Genomic DNA, 14,720 nt, shown 5'->3' on the forward strand with positions numbered 1-14,720 from the left:
CTGCTGATCATGTTTAGCATGAGCTTAGAGTCTTTTCTTACCAAATATGATTAGCAGAATATAGGACTATCTACTCTTATTAGTTCTTGTTGTCTGATTCAGTTTTTATAAGCATTTATAAGCAGAATTGCTTATGCTTACTTTTGAAATGGTGTTTTCTCTCTTTTGGGAGAGGTTGCTTCACAACTGTTTTATGGGGATAGGTTCCTGAATCTTCCTTTGGAGCACATAGTGTTGATCACTCCATTTGACAAGCTACTGAACTATGTGGACCCTTTGGTCAGTCGTGGTATTTCCTGTGAAGACTTGTACCCCAAAGCACAAACATGCTGATCTATAAAAGTTACCTTTGCTGTATAGGGTATTCTTGGTTCACACACTCCTCATAAATTTATGTTCATAAATATGATAGATGTGGACTGCCGTGACTGAACATTGTCTTTATTCCTTGTTCTTAGGTAGCTCTTTGCAATTACTCCCATCTGGGCAGACTTGTAAATTCTGTGAATTTCCTTTACGGAATCTGGCACAAAAATTTCCCTGTAAAAATGTATTTTATTTCTTACACAGAAAGAATGGATTACAGTCCTGAGAAAAAGTACTATCAGAGGAAAATAGCCGTAGCTTAAGACATTTGTTGACAATTTCACTATTTTGTTTAAAAAATTGCCAGGATTTGTTCCTACAACAGATCATGATATTTTACAGGCACAGTACCTTGTGAGAAGAATAGTGCTTTTATTCATCCAAACTGGTATTTTTTTAATTGTCAGCATAAAATGAAAGCAAGATGGTAACAAACTTTTCCCAGACACAAGAATGGAGAGAACAAATATAAAGTATGCCTGTATTCAGATAAAGTATTTAAATAGGAGTGATATGGAGTAGATAGGGGAACTTTTTTTGCAGTGATGCACTTGTGTTCTTCCAAAAAAATGTTTGTAATGAATTATTTTAACATATGTTGAAAGGATAGAAGGTCCTTTGCATTTTGTGTTTAATTCCAAACCATTGAAGAGGGAAGTAATTACAGTAATGTGCGTCTCCAAAGAAATGTGGAATTGACATTTTATTCCTAACTAGATTTCTCTTATGACTGACTATTACTAGCAGAAGGGCACCAGTTGTTATCAGATTTTGGAGTGCTTGCTTTGCTAAGTTTGCAGTGTACAAATAGTTTATAATTAATTTTAACCATCTCTAATGAGGTATTTTAGAGGTCCCATTCCATCCTGTATTCCTGTTGCAAGCAACTGTCCCATTGACGTCAGTGGCACATTGGCCTGAATTAAGCCTGAATGACTGAAACCAGACTTAGTAAAATGAAACGCTCTAGAAAGTCTAAGTGTAGAACCACTTCAATCTGAATTATTGCCCAACGCTGAAGGCTTGAAAACAAAAGCCAAATATGTTTGTCAGAGTCCGCCTGTCACTGCCTTGGCTTGGAAATTGCAATTTGAAGCGATTTCTTCCAAGTCTGAGGCTTAGTTTCTCCCTGCTTTCCCTCCCCACTAAACACTGGACAGCCTAGATTTGGCCTAGATTCTTTGCAAGTTTTCCCTTTTCTCACTCAATGTAAGTGGTGAAAATCAGCATATTTCTGTTGAACTTAGAGGTGCCTTTCTTGAAGTATTAGGTGAATTGCCACATCACAGTACTCCCACCTCTTCCTACAATTTATTCCTGTGCTGGTGGAGATAGAGACAGTCAGCTCTGGCAGCTGCATGGTTTTAGGAAATAATCTACTCTAAATTCATGGTCAGGCCAGCTTTGTGTGAGGGAATCACATCCCAAGGAGAAGTAGTGTGTGTTTCTTTTAAGGGTAACCACACCAGCTTTCTGCTTGTGGCCTACTTTGGAAGTACCTCTTTTCGCTCATTCTCCAACTGCAAAATAGATGTTTGATGTTTCTGGTCTCCCTGTTTCCCGTTCAGCCTGCCCACCACAAGGCAAAAGTTCGCATATGTTCTTGATGTAAATATACAACCTAGAGAACCAAGTTCAAGCTGTGCCACTTCCCATGTAGTCTTGAGGCTGAAGACTTAAGTGCTTGGGCATTTAGCATCCTTAACGAGTTTTCTGTAAGCTGCAGTATATCCCAGTAACACAGAGCAGCAAGTTCTTGTTATGCTGGTTACTGTGGTTGAAAATATGGCCCCAAATACTCCAAATTGGATGGTCTCCCATACTCCTTGGTAATACTGAGGTGACTAATGGAACTTATTTAACCTCTACTGACAAAATCACTCCGTTTCTATGATATTTTTACAATGGGCAGCAGTGCTATTGCTGTTTTCAATCCCTGTTTTAATAATCATACCTTGTGTTAGTGCAGAGGCTGGGCTTCCATAGGTATCCCACTGAAGTCTGAGTGGCATAGTTTGATTCCCTCTGGTATAAAAGTAGCTGCTCTATTTCCTTGTTTCTCTATATAACTGATCATACCTCAAAATCTGAAATCTGCCATATTAAATCTATTGCCCAAAAAGTAATTGTTTCTGTTGTTGCTAATATCTGCAACACTGGATAGCAGTACAAACCTTAAGAAAGTAAACATGATCATAGGATTTGGAAACCAGTGTCTTCATGACGCTGTTACTTAAAAACTCTTACTCATCCACAGTATAATTGAGGAAGGATCAATTAGCTATCCAGTCAATAATTTAGGATTTCTGACTGTAAGGAATAGACTGACTTGACACAAACTATTCTGTCAGGAACTGTAGTTCTCTGGCAAAGACTTGTTGACTAGAAGTGACTAATGGCTATCTACCAGGAAGAATCAGGTGTGACACACACACTTGGGTCAAGTTCAGCAGTCGGTCAAGCAGTAGTGCAATATGGTATAAGGACACTCAATATTCTTAAAGAAATATTCAGCCTTTACTTGAAGGGGTTTTCAGAGGGAATGTATCCAGTCAAGACCCTTACTTGAACTGTTACTTAACAATCTACTGCATCCAAAAATGGTGCGTTTTGTAAACTCGTTATACTGATGCAAATTTAACATTACATGTTGCATACAATATGAAACTTTACAATCAGAAGATTCAGCTCTCCCTGTTGTAAAAAGACTATGGGAATGAGTTAGGTTATTTGATATAAGAGAAGAAACAGTGCTTTCTGAATTGGGCTGTCTTTATTAGGTTGGATCTGAATACACTAGAACTTTGCACAAGTTTGGGTCCACACCTGAGCTTTACAGCTGCACTTGATGAGATAATCCAAATACTGGATAAGTGAACATAATGCCCCTTGTGATTCCTGCTTTTTACAGCTGCGGAAGCAGATGTTATAGATTGTGTTACTTGAGTGGTTATTCTGCTCATTTTTGCAATATAATCTAGTTGCTAATAAGTACAGGGCCTAGGGACTTAATTACTGCCCTAAAATTCAGGGATCAAAGCATAATGAAATGTCAAATTCCCTTTTTGTTCTGAAAACTGCACCTTGAATCTATTTCATGGTAAGGAAAGAGCCCTAATATTTCAAGTTTCGGTGTACAGCCAGAATCACAAATTGAGCTGTTCCCCAGATCAGTGGAACTAAATCAAAAGACTGTGAATAGATTCTACCACTACCCCACCCACTACAAATTCAAAATCATACCCCAAGCATGATATGATGACAGAAAATGCGTATAACCACTTTCAGTCATAAAGGAGCAAAGCAAGAATATAGGGATTGTATTTTGCTTTACAAAGGCTTAAGCACAAGAAAAATACAAAGAAAACTTTTTTTCCAAATACTGTTCACGTGAAAGTTCTGTAATAATGCAGTTCTTTGTTTGAAGATGCTGAATATATAATTTCTTATAGTTCACTTCAAAGTCAGGTTCTTTAACTGACTACATGCATATATAGCCTTTTGCTATAAAAGATCTGTCTTTACATTTGAGTTGTGAACACATCACATATTGTCTTTGTAAGGGCAGTAGATTCCTAGCTGTCATTATTTGCCATTGTAGTGAGTTCCTTTGAACTGACCCCCCCTTATTGTTTTCAAAGCACTGAGTTTAGTTTACCCAAACCCCTGCCAACAGTTTGTGTATCACTACTTATATTTCACTGTGCTGTCTTCAGAGGAGAAATAGCAGCCACAAATGTTTCAGAGCTATAAACACAGATCTCAAGATTCCTACTGTAACCAGGCATGGTGTAACACACACTAGGTTATTTGTGGTAACAGTGGTGTCCCTTTGTTTCTACAGGGTAGGACTCGCTGCTCAGCAGGTGTGTGCCCTGATATCCTTCTATTCCCAACACAGAAATGCTAATTGATTATTTAGATTAATTCAACAGCTGATTCAATTAGCCTGATGCCCACCCTTCTTTCTTTATCCTAATCAAATCCTATTTTCCCTTGGAGGTCCATAATGCAATTATTTATACACAGATTGATATCTTTGTTTGATAGTTCAGTTGTTAATTTATAAACCTTTTTGGTTTTGATTCCAAGTGTTTGATTTGAGTGTGCCTTTGCCTGTTTTGGCCCATATTGCAGAATGCTCTTTTGCTTAGGAATGAGAAAAAGCCCATCTTTCTACAACTGTGGTGCTCTCCTCCCTGCTCAGTGCTTCATCTCACTTCATTGAACTATTGAAGCAGCTAAGCAAACAGAGGTCTGCTCTGAGATATTTTGCAAGTGGAGAAACAGGCCAAGTCTCTTGAACAAATGATTATTTTAAAGCCTGAAAGTCAGCTCAGTTTGGCATGCAGTTCTCTTTGTCAGAATATTGCTGTGTTTCCTTGCCCTGGCGAAGTTGGTGCAAATAAAAATGGAACATCAGGGACGATTTGTGTCTTGTCCAATTCCATATTGCTCAGTGGCAAGTATTGCATTTGTACTGGAAAAAGCAAAGCTTACAAAGGCAAGAGTCAGAATCACACAGGAATACAGATCAACATTGCAACTGCATTTTAATCTTAGTCTTATGCTTATTTTAGAGGCTGGATGCTAAGCTATTTTACCTTCCACAGGAAACACTCTTAGATGTAGACTTTTGAATAAATAGCAAAGTCAAGTCCACACTTACTCATAAAATTCAGCTGCAGGAGTGAGCTTGTACTTCGAGTATTTGGTACCATTGCCAAGCACTGATGCATTGAAGAGTTTGGGATCTGTACAGTTTGGGCTGTTCCAACTGTTGTCGCAGTTTGTCCAGGGGAGCTCAAATGTGAATGATGAAAATAGATAATACAGAGACCAAGCTATGATAACGTTGTAGTAGAAACCCACGTAAAGAGCTATGAGTATCACTGCATAGCCTACACCTAAAGACAAAGGAAAACTAGATTATACATTGCATTTTGCATGCAACAGTATATGCAAACACTGTAGTTACTCAGCCATACATGGTTGCAAATTCATATTAGATCTTCAAACCAATAAAAGGACTTTTCGACATTTATATACACATATGTGGACACAGTGTCATGGACCTTAAAACAAAAAATTACATTAATGATTCTGGAAAACGACTGGCTTTTAGCAAATCCAGTTGTTTGCCAGAAAAAGAAATTAAGCAGTGCAATGTCAAAATTTGCTGTTGTACAACTCTGTTGCTGATTTGCTTCCAATGCAGAAGATTGCAAGCCCATGTTAGGAGTGAAACTCCCTTCATCTTCATAATGTCAGAGTCCTTGGCAACGTTTCTTGGAAAAGTAAAGCTCAAGACTTAAGTGAAGTTTCCCTATGCCTTGCGATCCCACCCTGAGCTAGTTTGGAACAGACACCGATCCCTCTCCTGTTTCTTTCCTGTTGTTACTCTCCAGATTGGCTTCCGTCAGCTTGTAATTAGGTCCAAAACATGCATAAAACAGTCTGTGTTCTTCCACTGAGGGGCTCAAGTGGTTTTGGGCATGCCAGTAAATCTTGGTGAATATCAAGTTTGGGGCTAAACTGTGTGTGGACCTTCAAACCATTTCATTATCTCCCCAGGATTACAGAATCCCCACTGTAAGCATTTTCTTTTGACTTTGAACATTTGTTTTGTATTTTTGCGTACTGTGGAGTGTGCTTGGAGGATGCCTTTAGCGAGAGAGCCCCAGAGAGTGCATGTTCTCCTCATGAAAATGGACATTTTCCAATTATTTGGGAGGAAGCATTGGTAGTAATGTCAGAGCAGAACAAAAGGTTGTTGCCAGAATTGTTCAGGAAGCTTGCTTTACCTTAGCTTATATCATTCTTCCTTTACTCTGTGTGCAGCATTGTTCTCTGAATCTTACCCCAAAGATGTATGTATTACATACAACAGGTAGAGACTACAGCTGTTTTATGACTGTCATCACTGTACTGTCACAGCACCTAAGTGTAAACTTCTTTTTTCAATTTAGTTTTTTGGAGATACTGCATTGGAGGCCTAGCAGTTGGAGATTATTATGCTTTCATATTTCTTGATAAAGCAAGGAAGTAGCACACACTTTGAGTATTAATCCTTGGTTTAAAATTTGCGTAAGGAAAAGATGCTGACCCTGAAGGAGTAGGCAGTTCAAAGGCTGCTGCATATACCAAAGTTACTCTTTGCTTTTCAGGAGGCTTTTAATACATAGACCACTTTGTTCGTCCCTAATATTGGGGAAAAGATTGTGAAAGTAAAGATGAAACTGTATCTTCAAATCCTCGGTGCTTAAATCAATCCAGTACATTAACACTCAAACTCCAGTGATACATCATGATCAAAGAATGGAGCAGGGGGGGAATCACCCAAAGGGATAATTCTTAAATATTAAAGTGAATGTTAAAATACTAAGTACGAATAATATATGTTGCACTGAAATTGGATGATTTCTGTTTAAAAAATGTGTTCCTGAAATTCCTCCAATTCAGGATGTCAATGATGGATATTTAATATCAAGATTAAAAAATACTGGATCAAATGTATCTTAAATGTCACTCCTCTGAAATCATAAGAATGTTCAGGAATGAATTTGCTCTCCTGTTTCTAGGTCTAGCTTTTCTTAAAAAGTAATGCTGCACCACCCACACTCTGAAATAGACCCTGGAAAATACAGAGATGAAAACAGACTGTGTTGCAAAGGTTACAGGATATATTTTAATTGCATGCGTTATGAGAGCATCTCATTAGAAGTAGAGTCCTTAGAGTTCATAGCAATAATATTCATAGCTAAAATTAGTACTATACTGCTTTTCATTTAGAGAAGTTGTTATAAATTTGTGTAGACTGTGTATTTTTCATTTGAGTGAGAGATTTGAGTTATCCCAGAAACAACCCAAAAGCATCAGCAGTAAAATGTGTTTGTATGTTATCAGAAGATTTGGTCAAAACTTCAAAAGTACTGAGTTTATACTAGTGCTGAGGTGCAAATACAATAGTGCTGAGGTGCAAATACAACTCAATGCTTACTACTTTTTGAGAATCAAATAACTTATGCTATTCTATATCCTAGTAATAAGAACACTTGAAAATCAACAGTAATGTAAGTTTAGTCCACCTTGAAAATGTCAGCTTAAAAACACAGCTGGAATGTCAACAAGACTATACATGAAATAAGTTCTGTTTTCCTTTCTCATCGTCTTTTCAATCCTGAAGTCAACAGATAGAGTACCTCTGAGCACAGTGGTATTTGGCTCAAACACTTTGAGATCCTTAAGGTCTAAATTTGCAGTTAGGTTTTCAAAATCCTCATTGCCATCCAAAGGTATTAACTGATACTGGCAGGAATTTTGATTGAGCAAGGGTCTTCAGGTTCCGGGGTGCTGGGATGAATTTTGTCTCCCGTGAAGGGATTATAGAAGTGCTAGGTAAATCTATATGAATTAATTTTAAAATTTTGGGGGACATATTTTATTAGCTCGCTTATTTATTTTTTATTATATCTCTAATTTTGCTGTGAGTTTTGGGTTTGACTGATAAGAAAAAACCCTGCAGTTTTCCTATTCTGCGACACTAGCCTCCTTGAAGAGGAAAGCTGTATTTTGAGAAGGAAGACTAACATTTACTCAGTGTAACCTATATCCAAGCACCGGATCCACCGAGTTTGGATTGCTATTGTTAAGCTCCTCAGCTTTTGTCAGTCACGGGATGAACATGATCTGAATTTTAAGCTTCTAAGATCAGCTGAGCTTGAGCGGTTTCATTTCAGATAGCTCTGTGTTGAAAAGGCTTTAAGTAAGATTTTAGATATAATCTGGTATGGATGTAAGAGAACTTACAGTTTTTCCTGGTGAGCAATGCTTAAGAAAATTCTTGAGGCTCCTTAAGAAGTACCTGTTTCATGTACAGAAAGCATATGGCTTCTTTCACCCAGGGAGATCCCTTTATCCCTGATCAACGCCAACCACCCTGATCAGTATGCAAACACCTAACCTCAGCTATTTCTTCTGTGTAGAATAATTGCAACTCAGTGCACAAGACAACACTCCACAGCCTTTTATTCAGTGATGCTGGAGAGTAATAATAATGTTCAGGTTCTATAAGTGCTTTTCATTGCTAGATTTGAAAACCACTTTACAAAGTCTGTCAGAATCACTGCTCCCATGTAATAGGCAGGAAAACTGAGGTACAGAGCCACAGATAACTCGTGTGATGTTAGAAGTCTAGCAGCTGAACTACAGTCTTCACAACTCCGTTTCAGTGTTCTAGCCACTGTGATATGCTGACTTTTGCAGAGAAAGCTCCACACAATGGACTGAATGGAGTCAGCGGGTATGTTAGTCACTGGGGGAGACAGGGTTGAACTGACCTGGGTGGGATTTGGTGTTCCTCAATGTTTGCATTGCCAGCCTCTCCCTCCACCTAGAGATACCCCGTTCCTCCCACTCCCCGATGTGCAGGGGAAAGGGAGGACAGGGCTGAACTGCCTGTGCTCTTTGCTCTCTGCTGCACTCCTCAGCAATAACCCTGAAGATGATTTCTGTGGCTTTTCCCATTTTATGCTCCACCTGTGATAACAAAAAGGCTTCTGACTTCAAGGTTTGGGGAAAGGTCAGCAAATACCACGCTGTCTGTGGAAAGATGAGAGGCCTTTCCTTTGCTTGTGATCACAAGTGTGTGGCACCCTCATGGCACTATTTAAGTGAGCAGAAGGACACTTACCTTTGAAAACTGGACAGATTTTCCACACAGTGGCAGCCCCTTCTCGGTTATACTGTCCCAGTGCTAATTCCATATAGAACAGGGGCATTCCAGCAATGATTAGGAAGAGGATATAGGGAATAAGAAAAGCACCTGGAAAGAGAATAATTAGACATTGTAGTCTATGTTTTGGTTACATTTTGCTTTCTATATTGCTTACTTACTAAAGACAAAGCCACTGCCTTTGGGAAGTAGAAAGGAAATATCAGGAAGGAAGAACCCATGTTCTCTTGTCCCTTTCCTGTATTTTTTTTAAGGTCTCAGAGACAGAACCCCTGAAAAAAGCTGTAGAGCATGGCTCCCATTTCCCCCTAATGTTTCCCCTCTGCTTTCTGGCTTCAAAGGGAAAAAAATGTGTCCCTGAAAATTAGTCCCTAACTGAAGAAGAAATTATGCTGAACACACTTGCAGAGCTAAAAGGGAAAGGGACTATGAAAAATTTTGTTAAGTTTTTTTAGTGTAGTATGTTCAAAAGGGAGCATGGAGGCCAGCAACAGAAGAAAAAAAATGTCGTGCAAGTGCCTGTAAGTGCGGTTTAACTGTGTGAGGTGTCTGCAGGAACCTCTGCCTTGAAAATGAGTCTCTACTGGTCAGTCAGATGGAATTTGGGCTTCCATGGCATATTTCAGTTTTTGCTATAATAAATTCCTTTATTCTTACAAAATGTGTTAGACAACGCACCCCTTCTCCAACCTAGTGATACTCATTGCCGTTAATGTGGAGCATGTACTAGGATTGGTCTAGTTTCACTGCTGGGCTCAAGTACAGCGTCTTTATATTGCCGCTGGGGCTGCTTGCACCTTCCTGGAATAACTTCACTTGATTGAGGAGTCTCCCGTGAATTCATACCACAGAAACTGTCACCTGTGGAAAAATCCTGATGTGTCAATGCTACTATCATAAAAAGTATTGCCAACTGAAATACAAAGGGATCATCTAATGCAGAAACTATCTGAAAATTTCTTAGCTATTTTATATGATCCAGGTCACAGAGAGAAGACTTCCCCAATGCATGGCTACATATGATACTATAAAACAATTATAGTTGGTGTGATGTTTAATAACTGGATGTTCTGTCAGTCCTCTGCTTTTGGTACCTGTAAGGTGTAGTTTTTATTTTATTGCATAGCTTGGTCCAGAACAGTTCAATTCGTGTAAAATTTGTATAAAAAATGATTAGATTGTTTTGATAAATAAGGAGCTGACAGTCATATTCTGAATGACTGACAGCTCCCTTAGGAGTTACCTATGAAAAAGAAACTAGGTTGTGAAAATTATGGTTAAATTGTTCAGCAAAAGAAAAACAGCAGCAGCTGTCTATTTCTCCCAATAGCAAGTAGTAGGAACTTTTACAGACCTTTAAAATCTGCTGTAGTGGTTTAGTAATTTGAAAAATTGCCTTGCAAAAGGAAATAAGTTGGCGCTGCTTCTAAATATATAAACTTACAGAAGGTATGTGTAGTCCATAAAAGTATAAAAGCATGCCTGTAGCTATCTAAAACATGCCAGTAAGCAGAGTGAACTGTGTACTTAAAAAGTACCTCTGAAAGTACTGTTGTGCTTTTAAAAGTCTGAATAGTTGTTCCTCCTTTACCTTTCGCGTTTGCTTTCCACAGATACTACTACTGTGAGCTGTCTAGCATGACTGTTCAGAGAGGGAATTTTGAGTATATACTGGAGTTTGGAAAACCAAACTGTTCTCTTAGTCATACCACAAATCTACTTGTAAAAGTAACATGCTGTAACATAATGGTAAGCATTCCGTCCTAAGTTTAGGCATTTGAAAGTTGAAATCTTGCAATGAAACAGAGAGACAAGGTATATCAACAGAAATAAAAAATAGCTTAAAGCTTTGAGAACGTATCCTAAAAGTTGAAATATATTGGTTGTATCACTTTAGGGGCAAGAATCTTCTTATTCATGATGTTTATATGGAGTGTAGTGTGAATGCAACCTGCATTCACATAAGCTACTACAGTACCAGTGATACATGTTTTAATAATATTTCAGTGTTGTTCATAAGCTGCTTTCTATGATTGTCATGTTGACCTGTCATATGTTTGAATATTATAAAGAAAAAAATATTTGTATTCAACAAATACTTGATACCCTGCAGTTCTGAGCTCCGTTCAATGTCGAAACATACTCAGCTAAATCAATCTGGGATACTACATATTGCTTTCACTATATCTAGTATCTAGAAAAATTGCTTTAGGTGGTTTTACTGTCAGATTTCTTGTAAGTGACAGCCTTTGAAGTGCCATACTTGTCTTGCTTCGATAGTATTACAGTGTGTGGAGCTGACTCACAAACCTAGCTTGTATTTGGGAGGTGTGGAGTTTGCACAGAGTGCTGTTTGATTAACTTTAATGTCAAGAGACTGTGGAAAACATGATGCCACAAATTGAATAGGGAAATTTGAGTTTGAGAAAACTAATCTGGGAGAAGTGTAGTGGACATACATATTAAATGCTAGTTTAAAATATGTGTTTTCTAAGTATGACTAATACCATGATGAACTGTGAAGTGTACTGTGCTTAGGCACACTTGCTTAAGCATCATCTATTTGGCTGCGAGTCATTCCAGGCTTTAGTTAAAGGAGGTTTCTTTCTTTTTTTCCTTCCCCCGCCCTGCCCCCGCAAGGGATTAATAAGATGTGGTGTAATTTTCAGCAAAGAGCAGTTACACAGTATGGCAGGGTTTCATAGCTGGGTTACTTTTCAGGTAACTAAATGATTGAAGTATTTTGAAATTGAGATAAATATCAAAGTAAGGGTGCTTAGTCACATTAAGTTGACTTAATGTTTTAGAGACTTCTGGAAACTTCTTGTTTAGCAGCTTCTGATTAGGTAAAAAATACCAAGAAGTCAGGTATTTTGTAAAATCTTGATATTTGCTCTTCTCTTCCTAGCCAATATCCTGAATCAAACTTCACGGTGTTCACTGAACCCTTTCTGAGATCATGGGCACTTCAGCGGAAAAGAAACGGTGGTCAAAGTATCATTCGAATTGCTGCAAACTAGAATGGTGTGCAAATGCTTATAAACAGCATATGTGTGATAATCAACCTCACTCTGTGATTGCACAGGGGCTCCATCATAGGACTGGTTTGTATACAGCATCTTATGAACAAGAGGTAGTGTTTGGAAGGAGACTTCATACTGTCCTGCGTGTGTGTGATTCTAACATCCTGTGGGCCAGGGAGAAGGGACACCAGCATCCTGGTGGGCCTCTTCCTTTAGGTCCACTGGTGTGAATTTGAGCATCACACCAGACTTCTCTGAAGCAGCAGCCTCGCTGTTAATGCCTACCTGGTCTATGAAGTCAAAATGTGTTAGGAAGAGTGACATGATGCCAGCTGTGTCACTCCCACCTCTGCCACTGGCCACAGAAACTGCTGTGCTTTAATTGCATGAATCCAAGGGGCCAGTCAGATTTGTATAGCCCAGACAGCTGAACTCTTAGGGAGCACGCAGTTTGGCTAACACTTCAGACTAGCTTGCCAAGATCTACCTACCTTAGAGAGCTGAGGGAATGCAATCTGTGGGATTGCTGCATTGGCAGTAGCATACTGATAGCACTCGAGGGGATTCCACTCCCCCACTCTGTGATGGGATGGGACTTAGCACACAGCTGCATCCCACAAGGCAATACCGGTCTCAGCAATCCCTAATGGTTCCTAATTTCCCTTTACAGCTAAAAATCTGAGGTAGTTAACATCTGTAATACAGCCCTGGCATAAGAGCCATACTTGACTTGCTACTGAGTCACATGCAGCTCAAAAGCCACAGGTTGGCCTTGGACTGTTGCGAATTGCTACATCTCTCTGTTAACAGATTTCAGGAGATCCATATACATCTCTTAAGGTACCAGTGTACATGTGGAGTTAAGACAGCCTTGTGTCTTATACAAAACTAGATTAGGTCAAACCCTCAGCTTCTACAAGAACCATCTGTGTGCACTTCCAGTGGAAACTTACACAGAAGTTTTTTAAAAAAACTATTACATTTAATTAGTGAAGGACAAAATAGAAGACAGGCTTTGCATTCCTGTGTTCAGTGCCAAAACAGCTTCTTAATTTTGGTATAACAGAATCCACACAGAGTGTCTCCTCTCTCTGTTTTTCAGCATTCACAGCATCCTAGGGGGTGGGAAGCCAAGAGGAATACAGCTCTAAATATTACTCTCAATCCTACAAGGAGGTCTCATCTCGCTTTTAAATACCAGAAAGAAAGAAGCATTAATTTACTAATGACTGAAAAAAGATAATTTAAACAGCTGCTGTTATCCTAGAAGGATTTGTTGATGCACATACAAGAAGCCAGGGCAGGGGTAGTTGAAACAACTTTGAACTATTTGTGCTCGTTAGCCTTCTGCATTTGTTACCATGGTTATTCTAGTCTAAATGTTAACTGGCGGGGATGTCTGCTAAAACAACAAACTTTGAGCAAATATTGCAGTATATTTTCAGATAGGAGTGTTTCCAGTATTTATGTGGGAAAAGAGTCTAAAAACAAAGATCTCCCAATTGGTGAATTGAAATACAAGCTCATCTCTGTATCTGATCAACACTGCTTGTTTTTTTCATACAGAATAAATAGTACTTCAAACTATATCAGCAAACAGTTGATAGAATGCAGTATGTTTGCTCTTACAACGAGGAACATAGGTGGAAACTCTAATCTGTGCAGACTCTTGTGAATGAACAGGGAAGTCCCTGATGCAGAGATGTTGAAATCTAGATTGTACAAGTTCACCATAGGTAGAAAAACTAGAATCGGAAAGGCAGGCATTTCTTAGTATATGAACGTTAGTTCTGGCTCTTTAGCAGACTCGCTACCAGCTGGCTTGCACAGCCACTGAGAGCACCTCTGAAGGAGGCGAGCTTGAACCTGCTGCTGACTCCTAGGAAGAAGGGCTGGAAGGGTAGACCTTTACTGACCTGAGATTAAAAGCAGTAAGGGTTTGCGTGATACAGCAAAGAGAAGTCAGAGATACAAAGGAGCACGATGTAACCTCAGTGTCAAAGCCAAGGTGGTGATTTGAACAGCAGTTCTATGATGATGTTGAGCCCAGCAAGCAATAGATTATAGTAGTCAAAAATAACATTTTTCTGCAAAACAGATCGCATGACCTACTATAAAAACTTCAGCAGCACTTCACACACATAAAATCCTCCAAGTATGCAATAAAATCTTCCAAGTATGCTACCTTTTTCATGGAAAGTATTTCTGTATCATAAAACCAGTGAAGCTATACCATTGTGAGTGACATGTTTCTTTTGAAGCCCTTATATTTAGCTGTTCCCTCTAACAAACCTTGCTAGATTTGAACTTATTTATATTTCTACTCTCCATTTGGGCTCAGAGCCTTCAGTTTTTCCAGGATTCCAATTTTAATAGCGTTCTTTTCACTCAAAAGAAAGTGAAAACAAATAGTTTCCAGAAGTGGTTCAATGCTGTTCATGGGCTGATGCCAACTGAAGTCTGCATTTTTTGTCTTGAGCTGTTAACCTGCTACTGCCTTGAAATCACTTGAAGTGACTTGAAGTACAGTGTATTTATAAGCTAGTCACTGGGTTGTAACAGAAAGGGTTACCCAAGCCCTTCCATTCAAACCCAGT

At 38.9% G+C, this 14,720-nt stretch overlaps 1 protein-coding gene across 2 annotated transcripts in view; it reads right to left on the bottom strand.

Moving 5' to 3' along the window:
* SLC6A2 (solute carrier family 6 member 2) overlaps window positions 1-14,720 on the bottom strand; it is a 74,136-nt gene that overhangs the window by 39,981 nt on the left and 19,435 nt on the right. For both annotated transcript variants that reach the window (XM_075160713.1, XM_075160712.1), the window contains 2 exons: window positions 9,059-9,190; window positions 5,036-5,273 (listed from right to left, as the gene is read on the bottom strand). In XM_075160713.1, coding sequence (XP_075016814.1) covers window positions 5,036-5,273; window positions 9,059-9,190 — 370 coding nt within the window. The remainder of the gene's footprint in view (window positions 1-5,035; window positions 5,274-9,058; window positions 9,191-14,720) is intronic.

The sequence above is a fragment of the Calonectris borealis genome, chromosome 12 (genome assembly GCF_964195595.1).
Source record: "Calonectris borealis chromosome 12, bCalBor7.hap1.2, whole genome shotgun sequence".
Classification (NCBI taxonomy): Eukaryota; Metazoa; Chordata; class Aves; order Procellariiformes; family Procellariidae; genus Calonectris; species Calonectris borealis.